Here is a 20,729-nt window from a genome sequence, read left to right as displayed (position 1 = left end):
GCCTCAATTAAGTCCAATAAGTCATTAGTAAACAGGCCCTTAGTGTATTGTTTTAAGCTTATTTTGATTACAAAGGTTGTTTAACTTGTCTTAGTGATTTGATTTGTAAGATGATCTTTGCTTCAACACCATAACCTGATCTACACAATTGATAAAAGGAAGTCAAGTGATTGTTTCTTGGTGTTAATTGGTTTTCAAAAGATTTTAGTCAAACATAGTGGTGTTTAGTCATTTCAAGTAAGGGCTATGATTAAAGAGTTTTATGTGAATTCAACTCAAGATCAAATCTCAATGGTCTACTCAAAGTCTCAAACATAGTTTGATCTTTTAAAGGTACGTACGTGAGTTAATACTTTTTTCGATCAAGGTTTCATGGAAAGTTGACGAATCTAATTGGAGCTATATGGTATTGAACGATTAACGGGTATCAAAGGGTTAAGGGGCAATCCAATACTAAAAGTGGATCAAACAAGTGGGCACACTTTAGTTAATTGATAATTCTCATTTACTTTATTTGTTAATTGCAAGATTAGTTTAATATCAAAATCTCTCAAACAACCCCCATTACTTATGATAATTATTAGTTTTAAAATCTTAATTAAATCGCTACCCGTGGAACGAACTTTATGGATTGCTAATATGATGATCGTGTTATAGTTTCTCGTACTTGTTTTGTCTAACTGGCTAAGTTATTTTATCATTGTTTTTATATAAGTTGACAACACAAACATAGTATCAATTATTTTGGGGTAAGAAAAGAGTGGGTGGGTATTTCAAAAATAAAAAAGTAAAGTAAATGAGAGAGATGGAGAGGAAAATTTATCAAAAATAAATATATATGTATGTAAATATAAAAAAGCAGCTAGAGATCTCCACAGTGGAGGTCCATCTCATTAGGCCACGTAACGGTGTGAAACAATATTGAGTAAAAAATGAGTGGTTCAATCATCTCTATTACAACATAAGTTAAACATATTTAATTAAATAATTTTTTAGAAAGAATGTAAATAATAACTATTTATAGTATATGATGTTATGGGAAACTCTAATTTGTGCATCAATTGATTTTACACCAATTTTATTGGTGAAGTTCTCGATTCTTGTTAGCATGAAGCTATGATAGATCGGTTCGGTTCATTTCAATTATGTTATAGGGCTCTAATTTTGAGTTTGATCTTTCACTTCATTCAATCATAAAGAGCTTGATCCTTCTTTCTTTGATGTTTTGATCAGAATCCCCCAATTGGTTGGTATAATGTGAAGTTCACTTAGATGATAAGATCTATACAAACAGACTGAGTAATGTTTACGTGAATTGTAACCCTATTGATCGTTAGATTGTTTCAGTTTAATTTTCTATTATTCATAGAGGAAAAAAACAAACAACCTCTATAATCATGTAGCCAACTTAAACTTAGAGTGGAAACATGTATCTCTATTAAGTACAATTTCTATAATATTCTCTGAATCATCAGCATCTCTATATTGAATCTACAATATTTATTATTTTATTATTACTATAGAAAATAAATAATGATGAGAATAACGGTGCGTTTGATAAAACTGAATGTGCAAACATTGAATGCTTCATAAATTGAATGATTTAAAGGTTCTGAATGACAAAAATTGCTTGATAATCATTTTGAATGAATAACGTGAGTGTAAATATAATTATCTTATTAACTTTTCTCATGATTAAAAATCAATATAATACAAAGTAGGTGGTAGCTGAGTGGTATCCGGGTTTTCATTATGTGGAGCCATGGCCAGCTGGATTCAGGGTTCAATTACTGGGAAGGTTTTCTTCAGGGTTGTGCCTCTAGAGCTCACTTATGGTGAGAGCTATGTAGTTAACCTAAAGCGGGGTCGTATCTTTGGCAGTTAACTTTGCGAGTGAGTTTCCTCCTAGCGTGTGTGCGTGACAATATGATCACGAAAGTGGTTAAGTTATATGCCGAAACAGCAGTTAAAAAAACAATATAATTACCTAACAAGTGTCATTGATGTAATTCAAAGAGAATATTACACATAATTTAGGTGCTTAATGGTTAAGAAAATATTCCAATGCTGAATGGTTTAACACTGAATGTCAAACATCCAAAATCATATGTCATTCAGAAATTAGAAACAAACACATTAAATGCTGAATGATTAAATATTCAACATTGAATCATTTAATTAAGAGAGGTAATAAGTTTGTGAGATAAATACTTTTGATTCATTATGTAGTTTAATTAATTTTAATTCAATTTAATTATAAATATTAAATAATTTTAATATAATCCTCTTAAAAACATATTTCTTGTTCGAAAATATTTTTTTTCTTGTTCGAAAATATACAATAGAATCCGAAGATAGCTTTTATTATGCCCGATAATACTTTCGCCGTCACGTGTCACAAACGGAAAAAGCCGCACGTTACAGGTAAAGCAAAACCTAAAACTAACGACGTTAAATCCAAAAAAATATCTCCACAATTTTTCACTATATATTCACTTAAAGTGCTTCTTCTCCAGACTACTCCATTTCTAAAACCCTAATTTCGTCTAGCGTTTTTGTAGTCGCTCTTCACCGCAGCTGCTACTACTAAAGCCTAATTTTCATCGGATTACATACGAATGGGTGCTAAAAGTAAGAAGTCTGCCTCCAAGGTATCATTTTTAATTCAATTTTTCACTCTGTTGTTTCGTCGATATCTATATCTACAGATCTGTGCATGTATATCTGATGATTTTTTTTTTTGTTTTGATTTTGTTTTAGGCTGATGCTATTGTTGCTGAGCCTACCAAATCAATTAAAAAAGGTAATATACTTTTTTTTTAAGGTTATATTGTACTAATATGTCCCATATATATACAATATATGTATGTGTATCAGTGTAGAAGTAGTATGACATGGTTAAACTAGTATTGTTCTCTGTTTTGAGTTTTAATTAAAGGTGAAATAAGAGTTGTATGATATAAAAATTGATAAAAAGGGTTGTTTTGGTGGTTGTGGTCATATTGACTATTGAGCTATGATGAAAGTTGTGATAGGAATAGGTTTGGAAAAGGTGTTCTCTTGTAAGTTATATATATATATATATTTTTTTTTTTTTTTTTTTTTTGTAATTTTTGTTTTTTGAATGTGATACATTTGATTTAAAGTGTTGAAATTGATGATAATAGTTGAATGATTTGGCTATTTTTAAGATTTATTGACATTGATGGAAGGTGTGTGATAGCATTAGGCTTGAGCAAAATGGTTCTTTTGTATGTGTTTTAATTGAAAGTTGTATTGTATTGTATTGGATATAGGCAAGAGAGATGCAGAGGAAATGATTGAGAAGAAAGTAGTGAGTAGCAAGAAATAGTCAATGGTGGTATAGCTCAGGCTGTTGAGAAAAAGAAGGTTGAGACCAAGACTCGGAAGAAGAAGAATGTCAAGAAACAGGAGAGCAGTTCTTCTGAAGATAGTTCATCTGAATCTGAGGAAGAAAAGGTAATATGTTTAATACATTTGTAGCTAATAGATATGAATGTGACTTTTTGTATATGTGTTTATATGATATGATTTTATCAAATTAAATTCATTTTACTTAAATTTTTGCCTTTGATTGTGTGTGTTGCTATCTTAATTAAAATTGTTAAGGTTCTTCTTGGACTATTTTGTCATACAAGACTAAAAAATATTGTTCATTATTTTTAACTCTTAATTGTAGTGATCATAAACTGTTCATGAATATTTAGAGTGTTCAACTTGTTTAATCTTAATTAGATCTGACAGTTTTTGGTTTATGTTTTTATTCAATGTGTGTTAATGTTGTTAACTAGAAAAAATCCGACCGCGCGTTGCTGTGGTTGTATTCGACGCGCGGTCCAATTTGGATATACGATGTCCGTTTCGCGTATAGTTAGTCGTGTTGTATATGTATATATATGTATGTAATATAGCCCGGAATATTTATTTTTTTTAACGATGTCCGTTTCGCGTATAGTTAGTCGCGTTGTGTTCGTAAAATTATTTCGAGTTGAACGGTGGTCTCGGAAAAATTTAACTCGCACCGAGCGTGAATATAGGGCCCGTTATTTAGTGTTTTTTTAACGATGTCCGTTTTGCATATAGTTAGTCCCGTTGGGTTCGTGAGATTTTTTCGAGTTGAACGGTGGCCTCGGAAAAATTTAACTCGCACCGAGCGAGAAGATAGGGCCCGTTATAAATTCGGGTGGAGTAAGGTTTTTTTATTTTAATTAAATTATACATTTACGTTTTTTACCCCTGAAAAAGTGTAAAGTTGAGGGGTGGTTGTGTAATTTGTGCGAAAGTTGGAGTACCATTTGTAGTGTGAACGCAAACTCAAAACGACAGTTCGTTAAAACTGAAACGAAAAAAAATGGGAGGAGGTTTAGTTTATAAGTATAATATAATATAATATAATAATATTGCCATACAGGTTGTGCCCAAGAAAGCAGCAGCTCCCCCGTTTAGAAGCCCGTTAAGGAGTCGAGTAGCGAAGAGTCTGATTCTTCATCTGATGATGTAAGATTTGTTCACATTTAGTCTATCTTAGATAGTTAAGTCTTATTTTGTTGATTGTTTATTGTTTATTGTAGTATGGTTGTAATAACTATTTCTCTATACGAACCCTTTTTAACATGATTGCAGGAACCCAAACCTACTAAGAAACAACCTGTTCCTAGTAAACCAGTTAGTAAGGATAGTTCGGAAGAATCTGAATCGTCTGATGTGTCATCAGATGATGAACCTCCAAAAAAAACTGTCTGTTTCTACAGCCAAAAAAGTTCCGGTTGTTAAACCTGTTAGTAAGGACAGTTCAGATGATTCTTCAGATGAAAGCGATTCATCAGATGATGAAGTGAGTCTGACATTTTTAATTTCTTGCCACGTGGATACTTTTTGGCTAACTTATCTACTCGTTATAACTTATACATTACATGATACTGATATGCATGCTGTTTCCTAAGTACGATTCTAATTTGTGTAGGAGGAACCAAAGAAGCCGGCTGCTGCGGCCAAGAAAGCTGCTGTTGCAGCCAAAAAGAAGGATGAATCAAGTGATGAATCTGATTCAGATGTTAGTTCAGATGAAGTTAGTTTCATTTTTCGATTAGTTTTATCATTTTCATTTGTAAAGTTGTCTGTTGTTATCTATCATTTGCTAATATAGAAATAAATATACAGGAAGACGCCAATCCCGCAGCAAAGCCAACATCTGCTGCTGCCAAAAATGGATCTGTAGCTAAGAAATCAGAGAGTTCCCATTCAAGTAGCAGTGATGAAAGTGAGTCTGAAGAGGTATGCTTATATTATATTACCCATTTTTTGCTTCTTTTAGTTGGTATAAATAATGAATATAAATATTTAGTTTTGCTATATAATTTAACGTCTTCGTTTAGGATAAACCAACTATCGCAAAAAGCTGCATTCGCTGTAAAACCAGCTGCCAAAGTTGAAGAGAGTAGTGAGTCTGATGAAAGTTCTTATGAAGAGCATGCAAAACCAAAAGCAGTAAAAAAGGTTGCTGCAAACAAAGATAGCAGCAGCTCTGAAGATGAATCTAAAGAAGAATATAGTTCTTAGGAGGAGGAAGAACCTAAAACTGCTAAGAAAAAAGTAAAAATTTGTTCTTTTCATAAATTTTTATAGCCAATTATGTATTTAGGCATATCTGCTTTAGCTATATGTATTGGCTTCTGATTGCAGGATGCTGATGTCGAAATGGTTGAGGCTCCATCAGCGAAGAAAACTGTAGCGACCCCGACAAATCGTCAAGTGACGGCGTCGGCTACGTGGGTCCCATTACCTGATTATAAGTCTTTAAGATAACGTTTGACCAAAATATGTCGCCTTCATTTCAAAATAAAGATTGTTTCAAAGTTTACAAGAATTGTTCAACCAAAAGTTAAGTTACAACGTTATAGATACGATTGAAATCTAGGCGACACGGTTTAAAGTAAAGTCAAAAGACGCTCCATGAAATGCATGTATACTCGACATCGGATGCAAGTATCAAATAGTAAGCGGAAGCATGTTTCACATATCGTGCAAGACCTGAGAAAAACATAGAAATCTGTCAACGAAAACGTTGGTGAAATCATAGGTTTAAGTAAGTAAGTACAAGTGAACCACAAGATTTGCATCAATGAAATAATAGTAATACATTCCAAAAGTTTGTTTCACGAGCACCCAATTATCAAAGCTTAACATTCCTTCCATTGTATACCCCATCACTTAGTGCTAGAACAAACACTGATTCTCGAAAATATATTTCATCCGTAGACGGTAGCGAACCGTCAAGGATGAGGGTTGTCAACCCATATGGCCATATAACATAAGTTCTCGCTTACACCCGGCAAGTGTAACTAATGATAATTGAATTGAGGATTTTGTTCTAAACTCGTATGTAGAATGTTTGTTTTCCCGTTCTTGTGTTCACTTAGTTCAAAAGAATCGTTTATGTTTTCTCATCCCAAATATAAGTTCAAAAAGAGTAAAAGTGGGACTATGATCTCACCTCGAGTGCACGAGTATAAAAGTACTTCAACAAGTAAACGTGTGCATGAAAGTTGCTTAGCCTTGACCTAAACAAGTAAGTTATATCAATTAACCGGTTACGACACAAGGTCGGGTGAAATGTGTTCAATTAGTCCTATGGCTCGTTACGACTCGATTAAGTATAGCATGTGAATCACGTTGTCAAGTTTCATACAAGAAACAAGTATAAAAGCATGTTAGAATGATTGTATAAAAGTTTGGTTAAGTTTGACTAAAAGTCAAACTTGGTCAAAGTCAACGAAAAAGTCAACACGTTCGGGTTCGGTCCCGAACTATTTTTCTGAGGTTTTTATTCATATATAAGCATATTAGAACAAGTTTCATGTGAATCGGAGGTCGATAGCTAGTCAAACATTTCGCGTGAAATGCGCCAAAGTGAGCAGAATCTGGCCAGGCGATTCTGCGCGCCGCGCGGGGATGTGGCGCGCCGCGCCACTACCTGGCCAGAGAATTCTGGTCAGTTTTCAAAGTATGCACGAACCAAAACACAAACATTCCCATTTTATGATCCGCAAACAATTAGAACATGTATTTTATATCCTCGGAAAGCTATTTCGACAAGGAATACAACTAACCACATATCATTAATCAAAAACATCATTTACAATAACCGAAAACTCATCAATTGATCAAGAAAGGTTTATTTTCAAAGTTTCAAGTTCGTAAAACGTATTTTATGATTCGGGAATCCAATTTACACATACGATATGCCGTTTTGAAGGTAATGAAGCATACATTACAACTAAACACTTACTAATAACATTTCATGGCATTCGAAACATCAAAAGCTCGTTTTAAGTCTATTAAACCCTAACCAAAATCCGCAAAAATCAATATTCATGTTTTTGAAGTTTCCTTAATCAACCTACGCATCAAAACGAAGCTAGTGATACTAGTAACACAATTAAAACATGCACTTTAACAATCTAACAACATTAACTCATCCAAAATCAAGGATTAAGCTAACCCATTTCAAATGTTCAAACTAGTTACTCAAAACAACGAATCGAGCAAACAAAACATATATTCATGTTATACACGAGCCATAGACACTAACTAACACAATTTCAAGTCAAAAACACGAATTTAAAGAAATCTAGAGTTTTAGAAATGTTACCCAAACGAGATGAAGTTTGTATCAAAATGTAGAGGATGAAGAGAGGATCACGAAAATGTAATCGGATTTGTTGTGAGCTTCCAAGATTGAATTTAGATGATGAATGATTGAATTGGGTGTTTGTGTGTGTGTTCTTGATAGAGAGAAAGAGAGAGAGGTGGAGGTGATTGAATGGAGGAGGGTGAAGGTTGACTAGTTGACCTAGTCATCTCTTTGCCCTCTTGGCAAGTTTAGTCCCTCAAGTTTCAAAGCGGGTGCGGGAATTAACCAAACGAATATTTTTAAAATGCTCGAGTAAACGGGTGATGTCAAAATTAAATAGCGGAAATATAATGAACGTTACTCACGGAAACTATTAATTTAAATACGAAGGATTTTGTTTAAAAAAAAAAAAGACGGTGTTAAAATTAAATTTAACGGAAAAACACGGGATGTTACATTATCCACACCTCAAAAGAAATTTCGTCCCGAAATTTAGTTGGAAGTAGTAGTCGTTGAATCTTCCTCGAGATCTTGTGTTGCCAATTCTACGAATGAGGGAGAAGTACGTTCTAAGGTATTTCAACGAGTTTTGACGGTCGGGATCATGTGTTGTTTTAAGGTTTGGCTTCACGATTTATGGTTTTAACCGGTCCTCCTAGGAAGTGAGGGTTATCGTCGATAGTGAGTTCATCAAAGGAGATAACAAGTTCTCGTTTCGCAAAACACGTCTTTGAGTTGATGCATCGAATGTAGGATAAACGGAGACCCAAAATGAGTCGGAAAAGTCTAAACGGCTAGCGACGGGTCCAAAACACCCCAAGAATTTAAAGGATCAAAATATCGCGGATTTAGCTTCCTACGTTTCCCGAAACGGATTGCACCTTTCCAAGGTGCGACTCTTAACGTGACGCGGTTTCCCACGTGGAATTTGAAATGTTTACGTCTAACATCGGCGTAGCTCTTGGTGATTACGAGTCGCGTAGGGTTTTACCTGAATATGAATAAATTTTCTCGGTTGCTCATGAACAACCTCGGCCCCGGTGAATTGATCATCGTTTACTTGGTTCGACAAGGGAGAATGACGTTTCCGGTCACATGTGGTTTCAAAAGGAGTGACGTTAAAACTTGAATGAAAATCATTGTAGTACGAGGATTCGGTTAAAGGAAAATACTTTTCTCAAGTAAATTTGAAGTTGGTAATACAAACTTGTATTATGGTTTCCAAGGTTTAAATCACATGTTTGTTCGGTCCGTCGGGTTGTGGATGGTACGCGGTACTCATGTCTAAACGCGGTCCCGAAGCTTCTTGTAAAACTAGAAGTGAAACGAGTATTTCGATACGGGATAATTAACAAAGATACACCGTGTTGGAATAGAATCTCTTAAGATATGTTTGAACGAGTCAGTTAGGGTTCGAAAAAAAATGTTCGTTAGGACTATTCACCCTCGTGGCGAATACTTATGTAATATGAGGAGTTTCTCTATCCAGGGAGAAATGTTACAAGGAGTTTCTTTAAACGGAAATGCGAACGGTAAAGATAGTAGTGAAATGAGGACTTAGAATAGGATGAGTTTACATCTCGAGGTTGCCATAACGTGCCTCTAGTTGTCAAAAGTTGAAGTCTGAAAGAGAAACGAGGTAGTACACGTAGTTGTATAGTTCGGGGTCGAATAATAGTTGACCGATTATCAGAAACACAAGGGCGTTACGTCAAAGAAGAGTGAAGTATCGTTGGATTGTGTGTTATCTTAAATCCCAGTAATATCAGACGGTGACGGTGAAATAACAGAGGTAGGTAGTGTGGTACGGGATGACGAGAAAATTGATCGGATCCAAAATTTAGTATTCGAATTCTTCGTGCAAAATAACGAATTTTAGTTATGTTGATTTTTGAGACGAGAGAGTATGCCTTTCGGCGTTCAAGTAGAAATATTTCCATATTTGAGTCCCATCTGGTGTTGTACGAATTTAGCTAGAAATGTTGGTGTGAAGAATCACGCTCAAGGTTCGATCGCGGAGAGATTAAAGTCGTGTAATACGAGAAAAGTCAGAAATGAATCTTCGGTAACAACCGGTGAGATCTAAGATTTTTACGAATACAAGTCTGAGTTGGGAGAGTTTCCTGATTACATGTGGCTTGATTTCGAGATTGATTGTAATGCCTTGACCATTAACTTCATGGTCTAGAAAATTGGACTTCGTTCAACAGAAATTCTCACTCGGAGAATTTGGTATAAAGTTGCTCTTTTCTCAAAAGTTCGAGCGTAAGATGGTGATGTTGTTCGTTTTCCTTCTTTACTTAAATAAGTTAAGATGTCATCTATAAATACGATAACAGATTAGTCTATATGAATTTGCATACGCGGTTCAAGAGGTTTATGGATACGGGCGAGCCCTAAATAAATCAAGCGGTACTAAGAGAGATTTACAACTAACGTTGCGAGTTCGGAAAGTGGCTTAGGAGACATCGTCTCACTTAACCCCCAATTGATGATAACCGGAACGGAGGTCGATTTGGAACATACGGGATTCGTGCAAATAATCATGAGGTCATGGATGCGAGGGAGAGGGTATCGGTTTCCAACCGAAAATTACTCAGTTCACAATAATCTATACAAGATGATGGGGAAACATTTTTTTTTTTTTTTTTTTTTTTTTTTTTTTTTTACGAATAGGTTCCGAGCTCCCTAGTTCTATAGGTGTCAAGTCAAAAGTCTTAACGTATTTCCTCCAATAAAATTTATAGGCACACAATATTTTTCCGTCGGTCACTTAAATCGTCTAAGTAGTATCTGGGGGAAAGAGGTGGAATATAAAGAGCATGAGTCAAATCCTTGGTTATAAAACGTCTAGCGGTAATCGAATCGAACAAGTATGAAATATACGGTTTGTTGTGAAGAAACGTACTCGTTACTAGTCCATCGTCGTTCCGGGCATCCTTGGTGTCGATGTCGAAGGTTCAACGGCGTGCGTTGGGGTTGATTTTCTTATTTGGGCACACATTCCTAAAATGACCCAGTTGGCCACATTCGAAGCAAGCACCCGTTCTGTGTGCGTTGGGCATCTTTCGAGCGACGGGTCCTTGGCGCCGGTGGCGAAACCTGCCACATCCTTCAAAGTGATGCTTGTGGCATTCGTCACAAAAAGGTAGTTTTCCGGCATACCCTTTCTTGTCGCCGGGGAAAAAGGGCTCTTTGATGAAGTTGTTATTGTTGCGGTTGCTTGATTGGGAGGCTTCCCATTTTCTTTTGTTGTTACTCGGGTGGTTCTCGACCATTGGTGTCGGTGCTTCCATTTCATTCGCCGTTTCTAAAGTTTGGCGGGCCTTGGTTAAAGCCTCTTGTAGGTTAGTGGGTTGGGATGCCATTACTCCGTGTTGAATGCTCTTAGGGACGCCATCCATGTAAAGTTCGACTCTTAGGGATTCGGGAGTCATGAGATTTGGACACATTGAGACTAGTTCGGTGAACCGTTGATTATAAGTTCCGAGGTCATTCCCGACCGTTTTTAAATTCCTTAGACCTTGTTCGAGCCTTCGAGTCTCGTCGCGCAGAAAATATTCGGTGATCATTCTTTCTCTTAATTCGGTCCATGAGAGTGTGTGGGCTTCATCGATACCCACCGATTGTACGTACTTGTTCCACCACGAAAGAGCAATGCCGGTGAAAGTGAGGGTGGAAAACTTGACCTTATCTTGGTCTCGACAACCGCTTGTGTTAAAAACGGTCTCCATTTGTTCAAACCATCGGGTGAGAACAACCGGTCCTCCGGTTCCATCGAAAGTGGGAGGGTTGTACTTCATGAAGTTCTTGTAGGAGCAACCTTCGCTTGAATTACCGGCTCCACGATTGGTGTTGTTGGAAAAGTGATCGGCCACGGCCGTACCCACGGCGGTGGTTATCATTCGTTGAAGAGCTTGTTCTAGAGTTTTGAGAGGAGTATTGTGTTGACCTTGGTGAGCCATTGTTCCTTCATGACACAAGAATATCGTTGATTAGTATTCTTAACAATACTAACCGTGATATGGAATAAGGATATAGAGAAAATTTTTCCTTGACTCGCCTTAAATTCTTTATGTCATAATGTCGGAACGTCCATGTGAATCACCGTAATATAATCCCGGAAATTATATTACCCTGATTCTCATGTGCATTTAACATTACTTCATAAAGTCAAGGTGGCGCATCAACAAAATTTATCAACGTAAGATCAAGATCGAATACGAGTTAGATATGATAGAAGAGTTCGAGTATAAATGCACAATTAGTCAAATAATTCCTACTTCAGTCTATATGCCGGTTGTAGTCTAGATTCACCTATGTACCCTATGACTCGGGGTGGACACAAATGAACTCTAAATCCCTACAACCAAGGCTCTGATACCAACTGTAGCGACCCCGACAAATCGTCAAGTGACGGCGTCGGCTACGTGGGTCCCATTACCTGATTATAAGTCTTTAAGATAACGTTTGACCAAAATATGTCGCCTTCATTTCAAAATAAAGATTGTTTCAAAGTTTACAAGAATTGTTCAACCAAAAGTTAAGTTACAACGTTATAGATACGATTGAAATCTAGGCGACACGGTTTAAAGTAAAGTCAAAAGACGCTCCATGAAATGCATGTATACTCGACATCGGATGCAAGTATCAAATAGTAAGCGGAAGCATATTTCACATATCGTGCAAGACCTGAGAAAAACATAGAAATCTGTCAACGAAAACGTTGGTGAAATCATAGGTTTAAGTAAGTAAGTACAAGTGAACCACAAGATTTGCATCAATGAAATAATAGTAATACATTCCAAAAGTTTGTTTCACGAGCACCCAATTATCAAAGCTTAACATTCCTTCCATTGTATACCCCATCACTTAGTGCTAGAACAAACACTGATTCTCGAAAATATATTTCATCCGTAGACGGTAGCGAACCGTCAAGGATGAGGGTTGTCAACCCATATGGCCATATAACATAAGTTCTCGCTTACACCCGGCAAGTGTAACTAATGATAATTGAATTGAGGATTTTGTTCTAAACTCGTATGTAGAATGTTTGTTTTCCCGTTCTTGTGTTCACTTAGTTCAAAAGAATCGTTTATGTTTTCTCATCCCAAATATAAGTTCAAAAAGAGTAAAAGTGGGACTATGATCTCACCTCGAGTGCACGAGTATAAAAGTACTTCAACAAGTAAACGTGTGCATGAAAGTTGCTTAGCCTTGACCTAAACAAGTAAGTTATATCAATTAACCGGTTACGACACAAGGTCGGGTGAAATGTGTTCAATTAGTCCTATGGCTCGTTACGACTCGATTAAGTATAGCATGTGAATCACGTTGTCAAGTTTCATACAAGAAACAAGTATAAAAGCATGTTAGAATGATTGTATAAAAGTTTGGTTAAGTTTGACTAAAAGTCAAACTTGGTCAAAGTCAACGAAAAAGTCAACACGTTCGGGTTCGGTCCCGAACTATTTTTCTGAGGTTTTTATTCATATATAAGCATATTAGAACAAGTTTCATGTGAATCGGAGGTCGATAGCTAGTCAAACATTTCGCGTGAAATGCGCCAAAGTGAGCAGAATCTGGCCAGGCGATTCTGCGCGCCGCGCGGGGATGTGGCGCGCCGCGCCACTACCTGGCCAGAGAATTCTGGTCAGTTTTCAAAGTATGCACGAACCAAAACACAAACATTCCCATTTTATGATCCGCAAACAATTAGAACATGTATTTTATATCCTCGGAAAGCTATTTCGACAAGGAATACAACTAACCACATATCATTAATCAAAAACATCATTTACAATAACCGAAAACTCATCAATTGATCAAGAAAGGTTTATTTTCAAAGTTTCAAGTTCGTAAAACGTATTTTATGATTCGGGAATCCAATTTACACATACGATATGCCGTTTTGAAGGTAATGAAGCATACATTACAACTAAACACTTACTAATAACATTTCATGGCATTCGAAACATCAAAAGCTCGTTTTAAGTCTATCAAACCCTAACCAAAATCCGCAAAAATCAATATTCATGTTTTTGAAGTTTCCTTAATCAACCTACGCATCAAAACGAAGCTAGTGATACTAGTAACACAATTAAAACATGCACTTTAACAATCTAACAACATTAACTCATCCAAAATCAAGGATTAAGCTAACCCATTTCAAATGTTCAAACTAGTTACTCAAAACAACGAATCGAGCAAACAAAACATATATTCATGTTATACACGAGCCATAGACACTAACTAACACAATTTCAAGTCAAAAACACGAATTTAAAGAAATCTAGAGTTTTAGAAATGTTACCCAAACGAGATGAAGTTTGTATCAAAATGTAGAGGATGAAGAGAGGATCACGAAAATGTAATCGGATTTGTTGTGAGCTTCCAAGATTGAATTTAGATGATGAATGATTGAATTGGGTGTTTGTGTGTGTGTTCTTGATAGAGAGAAAGAGAGAGAGGTGGAGGTGATTGAATGGAGGAGGGTGAAGGTTGACTAGTTGACCTAGTCATCTCTTTGCCCTCTTGGCAAGTTTAGTCCCTCAAGTTTCAAAGCGGGTGCGGGAATTAACCAAACGAATATTTTTAAAATGCTCGAGTAAACGGGTGATGTCAAAATTAAATAGCGGAAATATAATGAACGTTACTCACGGAAACTATTAATTTAAATACGAAGGATTTTGTTTAAAAAAAAAAAAGACGGTGTTAAAATTAAATTTAACGGAAAAACACGGGATGTTACAAAAACGGTTGGTAGTTTATTCTTTAATTTGTTTAAGTTGTAAAGGTAGTTGTTTGGATTCCTAGTAAACAGTATCATGAAGCCTCAAACCCCAGCAAACCCCAGCAACACCACCTGCCACTGGATCCAAAACTTTGTTTATGGGCAATCTAAGTTTCTCAATCGAAGAAAATGATGTGTATGTATATCAAATACTCAAGACATTTAATTAAATTCTTGTGATTTGTATTATAATTTCTGACTATTTGTGATGTTACAGAATCAATTTCTTCAAGGATGCTGGTGAAGTTGTGGAGGTTCGTTTTGCCATGAGAGATGATCGGTTTGCGGGTTATGGACATGTTGAATTTGCCACCCCTGATGCGGCACAGAAGATCCGGCTTTGATTGGTATATCCTAGAATGTTAGATTAACCTAATCTGATCTAATTAGACCCTGATTTACACGATCGTATTGGCAGGCACTTGAACTTAATGGACAAGATTTAGTTGGACGTGAAGTTAGACTCGATTTGGCAAAGGAAAGGGGAGCATACACTCCTGGCGGGTATTAATTGTTCGAATTTAAAGTTAGTTTTCAAATCCATTATGTAAAATGACATCTGATTGATATTTTCCCGATTATCTATTAGCAACGAGAGGTCTTTCCAAAAGAGTGGGGGCCAAGGTCAAGGACAATCTGTATTTGTAAGAGGTAGAGGTTTCGTTGCTGATGATGATTTTGATAGTGTATGTTCACTAACCTCATGTCTGCAGTAATTCATTTTTCTTTTATTGTTCCGTATATTTAAGAAAAAGACTTTCTCACCCAAAATCTTGTTTTAATGTCTGCAGATTAGGAATACCCTTACTGAGCACTTCAGTCAATATAGAGAAATTACAAGGATGTCCATACCAAAAGATTAAGAGTCTGGTGGTCCGAAGGGGTATGCATGTCTTTTTAGAAAGTTTAGCTTGAAGTTTAGGTGGAATTATTATGTAATTTAACTTTAAATGATGTTTCACTCAGGGTTGCATTCATAGACTTCGCCGATAGCAATGCGTTCAACAAGGCTTTGGAACTTAATGGGTCTGATGTTGGTGGAGGCATGAAAACCGTAGAGGAAGCTAAGCCTAGAGGCGATGCAGGATCTGGTGGACGTGGTGGCGGATCTTGTTTCTTAAATTGAACAAACCCTAAAATCTCATTAACCCTAATAATCTCACTGTCTATCCCCCATACCCCCATGGAGATGTCGCAAGAAATATCGGCTAAGGTTGCACGACGATTTATTCTGGATGCAACTGTTGATTGGTCAGAGCCTAATGATTTCGAGCTAGATTTTTTAATGTTATATCTGAAGTGAAGACGGCTCGAATTGGCCACGAGAGAGATGATAAAATCATCGAAGTGTGAATCTCTCGGAAAGGTAAGTATGTTAGCACCTAGTACTTTCATACTAAAGACATCTATTATCTTGGGTTGAGAAATAAAAATGGAATTTGGGAATTTAAGAAACAAGATTCAGATGATGCGTACCATCAACATAACGAATATGATACTCATCATCTGGATCTTGTTTCTTAAATTCTCAAATTCCATTTTTATTTCCCAACCCATTATAATAGATGTCTTTAGTATGAAAGTACCAGGTGTTAACATATTTACCTTTCTGAGAGATCCACACTTCAATGATTTTATCATCTCTCTCGTGCCCAATTCGAGCCGTTTTCGCTTCAGGTACAACATTAAGAAATCTAGCTTCGAAATCATTAGGCTCTGACCAATCAACAGTTGCATCCAGAATACATCGTCGTACAACCTTGGCCGGTATTTCTTGCGGCATCTCCATGGGGATATGGGGGAAAGAACGGTGAGATTATTAGGGTTAATGAGATTTTAGGGTTTGTTCCGGGCCTAGAGAAAGTCTTGAACCTTCAACCCAACATTGCTTAGTAGGGTAAATCCGGGCCGCTGTCCAGTGCATGACTGATTACAGTGTAAAGCTGGAGTAGGATCTGTCCCACACGATAGCTCACTCTTCGTATATTCTAACCCTCGATCTTAAAAATGTATAAAATGTCAATCATGTAACATTCCCATCTTGCTCCTTTAACACCGGAGTGATTTTGTTAGGGTTTGTTACATGCCTCGTGTCGCTGATCATTACCATATCGGTTGTGGATGACACATAAACACTCACCGAAGACAATTACCTTCCCATCGCTTTCGAACTCGGAAGTATGTTTACCAGGTTGGCAATTATCCTTGTGGTTGTTCCGAAACCGGGAATAACTTTGAATACACAATCTTTGACTCGCGGTTCAAATCGTACACTAGAGCCACTTTTGGGGCTAAAACTATGAGAAAACCAGAGATTATTGGTGCCAAATCCAAACGGTTTTTAACCAAGTCTCATGGGACTTTAACCATCGCCCTTCTTCCAAGTGTGCTAACCTTAGATCACTAGGGATAAATGGGTGCATGAGGGAGTAGTGTCGGTGTCTAGAACCCGAAGACAACTGTGGATGACACACTGTCCTTAAACCCTAGTTCTGTAGCGACCCGACCAAATCATCATTGACGGCGCCGTCTACTTAGGTCCCGTTACGTGGTCATAAGTCTTTAAAACAACGTTTGACCAAAAGATATGTCGCATTCATTTCAAATGTAAAGGTTGTTCAAGTTTTACAAGAATAGTTCCACCACAAGTTACGATACAATGTTTTAAGTACAAATGAAACTTATGCGACACAATTTAAAAGTATCCAAAAGACGCTCCATGTATGCATGTATACTCGACACCCAATGCAAGTATCAAAATAATGAGCGGAAGCATGTATCATGTATCGTTCAAGGACCTGAGAAAAACATAGAAATCTGTCAACGAAAACGTTGGTGAAATCATAGGTTTAAGTAAGTAAGTACAAGTGAACCACAAGATTTGCATCAATGAAATAATAGTAATACATTCCAAAAGTTTGTTTCACGAGCACCCAATTATCAATGCTTAACATTCCATCCATTGTATACCCCATCCATAGTGCTAGAACAAACACTGATTCTCGAAAATATATTTCATCCGTAGACGGTAGCGAACCGTCAAGGATGAGGGTTGTCAACCCATATGGCCATATAACATAAGTTCTCGCTTACACCCGGCAAGTGTAACTAATGATAATCGAATTGAGGATTTTTGTTCTAAACTCGTATGTAGAATGTTTGTTTTCCCGTTCTTGTGTTCACTTAGTTCAAAAGAATCGTTTATGTTTTCTCATCCCAAATATAAGTTCAAAAAGAGTAAAAGTGGGACTATGATCTCACCTTGAGTGCACGAGTAGTAAAGTACTTCAACAAGTAAACGTGTGCAAAGAACAATGCTAGTCTTGACCTAAACAAATAGGTCGTATCAATAACGGTAAACACGATAGGTCAAGGATGTTCAATTAGTCCTATGGCTCGTTACGACTCGATTATTTAGCATGTGAAATCAAATTGTCAAGTTTCATGCAAGATACAAGTATATAAACAAGTTAGGAAGGTTGCATAATCATTTGGTTAAGTTTGACAAAAAGTCAAACTTTGGTCGGTCAAAGTCAACGAAAAAGTCAACACGTTCGGGTCGTGTCCCGAACTATTTTTCTGAGGTTTTTAATCATGTATGAGCATGTTAGGACAAGTTACATGTGAATCGGAGGTGCGTAGCATAGCAAACATTATTCAAAAATTGACCAAGTTGGACAGACCCAAATGGCGCGCCGCGCGGGTATATGGCGCGCCGCGCCATTACCTGTGCAGAGAAATCTGGCAGTTTTTAAGTTTTATGCACGAACCTAACTTCAAACAATCACCATTTACGATCCGCAAACAATCAAGACAAGTATCTTATACCGTTGGGAAGGTAATTTGACGAGGAAAACAACTAAACACATTTCATCAATCAATCTACCTATTACAACAACCAAAACCGCATCTAATGCTTAACATTAACCGCATACAAGTTCATAAATGCAATTCAATGATTCGGGCAACCAATTTACATGAATGATATGCCGTTTCGAAGGTAATCAAGCATACAATCCTACTAAACACTTACCAATAATAATCCATGGCATTCAATGCATCAAAAGTCCATTTCAATTTCATCAAACCCTAACCCAAATTCACCAAAATCAATCATCAAGTTCATGAAGTTTTCTAAGGCAACCTACACATCAAATTGAAGCTAGTGATACAAGGAACACAATTAGAACATGAACTTTTAACATCTAACAACATATGATCATCCAAAATTCAAGAACAACACACCAAAATTCAAGTTCATGCTAGTTACACTAAAACAACGAGATCGAGCATATAAATCATATATTCATGTTAGACTTGAGCAATAGACACTAATTAACACTTTTATAAGTTAAAAACATCAAGAACACAAAATCTAGTGATTTTAGAAAGTTACCCAAATGAGATGAAGTTGGTACCAAAATGAAGAGGATGAAGAGAGGATCACGAATATGTAATTTATTTGGTTGCTAGCCCCTTAATCCGGATTTAGATGATGAATGAATGAATTTGGAAATTGGGTGTGTTCTTGCTAGAGAGAAAGAGAGAGAGAGTGAGAGATGGTTGAATGGTGGTAATTGGGGTAGACTAGGTGACCTAGTCAACTAGTTTGCCCCGTGTCAATTTTAGTCCCTCGAGTTTGTAGTCGGGTGCGGAAAATACCTAAACGGAATATTTTAAAACGCGTATTAACGGGAGATGTTGTAAACATATAACGGAGTTTAAATTAGTATAACGGAAAAGTAAATGGAAAAAGGCGGGATGTTACATTACCTACTCCTTAAAAGAAATTTCGTCCCGAAATTTAAGTAGGCGTAGTAGTCGTTGTTTCTTCCTCGAGATCTTGCGTTTCCGAATTCACGAATAGATGAGGATACTTCCTTTGCATTTGATCTTGTCTTTCCCAAGTAAACTCGGGTCCTCTTTTGGCATTCCAACGAACCTTGACAATCGGGATTCGGCTTTGTTTCAATGTCTTGACGGAGGTGTCCACAATTTCAACCGGTTCCTCCACAAAATGAAGTTTGTCATCAATAGTAAGTTCTTCGAGAGGGATGACGATATCGGGTTCGGCAAGACACTTTTTCAAGTTAGATACATGGAAGGTAGGATGAACGGAGTTCAATTGAGGCGGAAGATCTAAACGATAAGCAACGGTTCCAATACGCTCCAAGATTTCGAAAGGACCAATATACCGCGGATTTAGCTTCCCGCGTTTCCCAAAACGGATTACACCCTTCCAAGGTGCGACTTTTAACATTACTCGGTCACCGACTTGAAATTCAAGATCGTTGCGTCGTTTGTCGGTATAGCTCTTTTGACGACTTCGGGCCGTCCTAAGCCTATCTCGGATTTGAACGATTTTCTCGGTGGTTTCGTGAATGAGTTCGGGTCCGGTGATTTGCACGTCGCCTACCTCGGCCCAACAAAGAGGTGAACGACATTTGCGGCCATATAGCGCTTCAAAAGGTGCGGCTTTAATACTCGCGTGATAACTATTGTTGTAAGAGAACTCGGCGAGAGGTAAGTGCTTGTCCCAAGCTTTTCCGAAATCAACCACGCAAGCTCGTAACATGTCCTCTAAGGTTTGAATTGTACGTTCGCTTTGTCCATCGGTTTGAGGATGATATGCGGTGCTCATGTCTAAACGCGTTCCCAACGCTTCTTGCAATGTACGCCAAAATCTAGAAACAAAACGGCCATCTCGGTCGGAGATAATCGATAAAGGTACACCGTGTCGGGCTACGATCTCCTTAATGTAATGTTGTGCAAGTTTCTCCATTTTGTCCGTTTCTTTCATGGCCAGGAAGTGTGCGGATTTAGTGAGACGGTCAACAATAACCCAAATGGTATCATAACCGCCCGTCGTTTTTGGTAGTTTGGTGATAAAATCCATCGTTATCCTTTCCCACTTCCATTGCGGGATCTCGGGTTGTCGAAGTAGTCCGGACGGTCTTTGGTGTTCGGCTTTGACTTTGGAACATGTCAAACACTTGGAAACATAAGTAGCTACGTCCCTTTTGATGTTCGGCCACCAATATAGCTGTTTAAGGTCGTGGTACATCTTATTGGCACCGGGGTGAATCGAGTATCGTGACTTATGGGCTTCATCTAAAATAAGGCTTCGTAGGTCCCCATAACTAGGCACCCAAATCCTTCCGGCGAAATATCGGAGTCCGGTTTCTTTAACTTCGAATCGAGAGGTGAGGACGTTCAAGTGTTCGAGAGAGATGTTTTCATCCTTGAGAGCCTCATCTTGGGCTACCCGAATTTGGCTATTTA

At 37.3% G+C, this 20,729-nt stretch overlaps 1 protein-coding gene and 1 long non-coding RNA gene across 2 annotated transcripts in view; both read left to right on the top strand.

Annotated features, from left to right (window-relative positions):
• The first annotated feature begins 2,541 nt into the window (after positions 1 to 2,541).
• LOC139858727 (uncharacterized) overlaps positions 2,542 to 20,729 on the top strand; it is a 266,124-nt gene continuing 247,936 nt past the window's right edge. Inside the window, exons 1-2 of the mRNA XM_071847565.1 lie at positions 2,542 to 2,651; positions 2,761 to 2,803. Of these exons, the coding sequence (XP_071703666.1) occupies positions 2,619 to 2,651; positions 2,761 to 2,803 (76 nt within the window). The 5' untranslated portion in view covers positions 2,542 to 2,618. The remainder of the gene's footprint in view (positions 2,652 to 2,760; positions 2,804 to 20,729) is intronic.
• On the top strand, positions 14,413 to 16,934 carry LOC139858014 (uncharacterized). Its single transcript, XR_011762778.1, has 6 exons — positions 14,413 to 14,583; positions 14,665 to 14,794; positions 14,866 to 14,951; positions 15,037 to 15,133; positions 15,239 to 15,330; positions 15,414 to 16,934. It is a non-coding gene; the product is annotated as an uncharacterized lncRNA (long non-coding RNA).

Source organism: Rutidosis leptorrhynchoides, chromosome 7 (assembly GCF_046630445.1).
Source record: "Rutidosis leptorrhynchoides isolate AG116_Rl617_1_P2 chromosome 7, CSIRO_AGI_Rlap_v1, whole genome shotgun sequence".
Lineage (NCBI taxonomy): Eukaryota > Viridiplantae > Streptophyta > Magnoliopsida > Asterales > Asteraceae > Rutidosis > Rutidosis leptorrhynchoides.
This window is presented reverse-complemented; position numbering and strand designations above follow the sequence as displayed.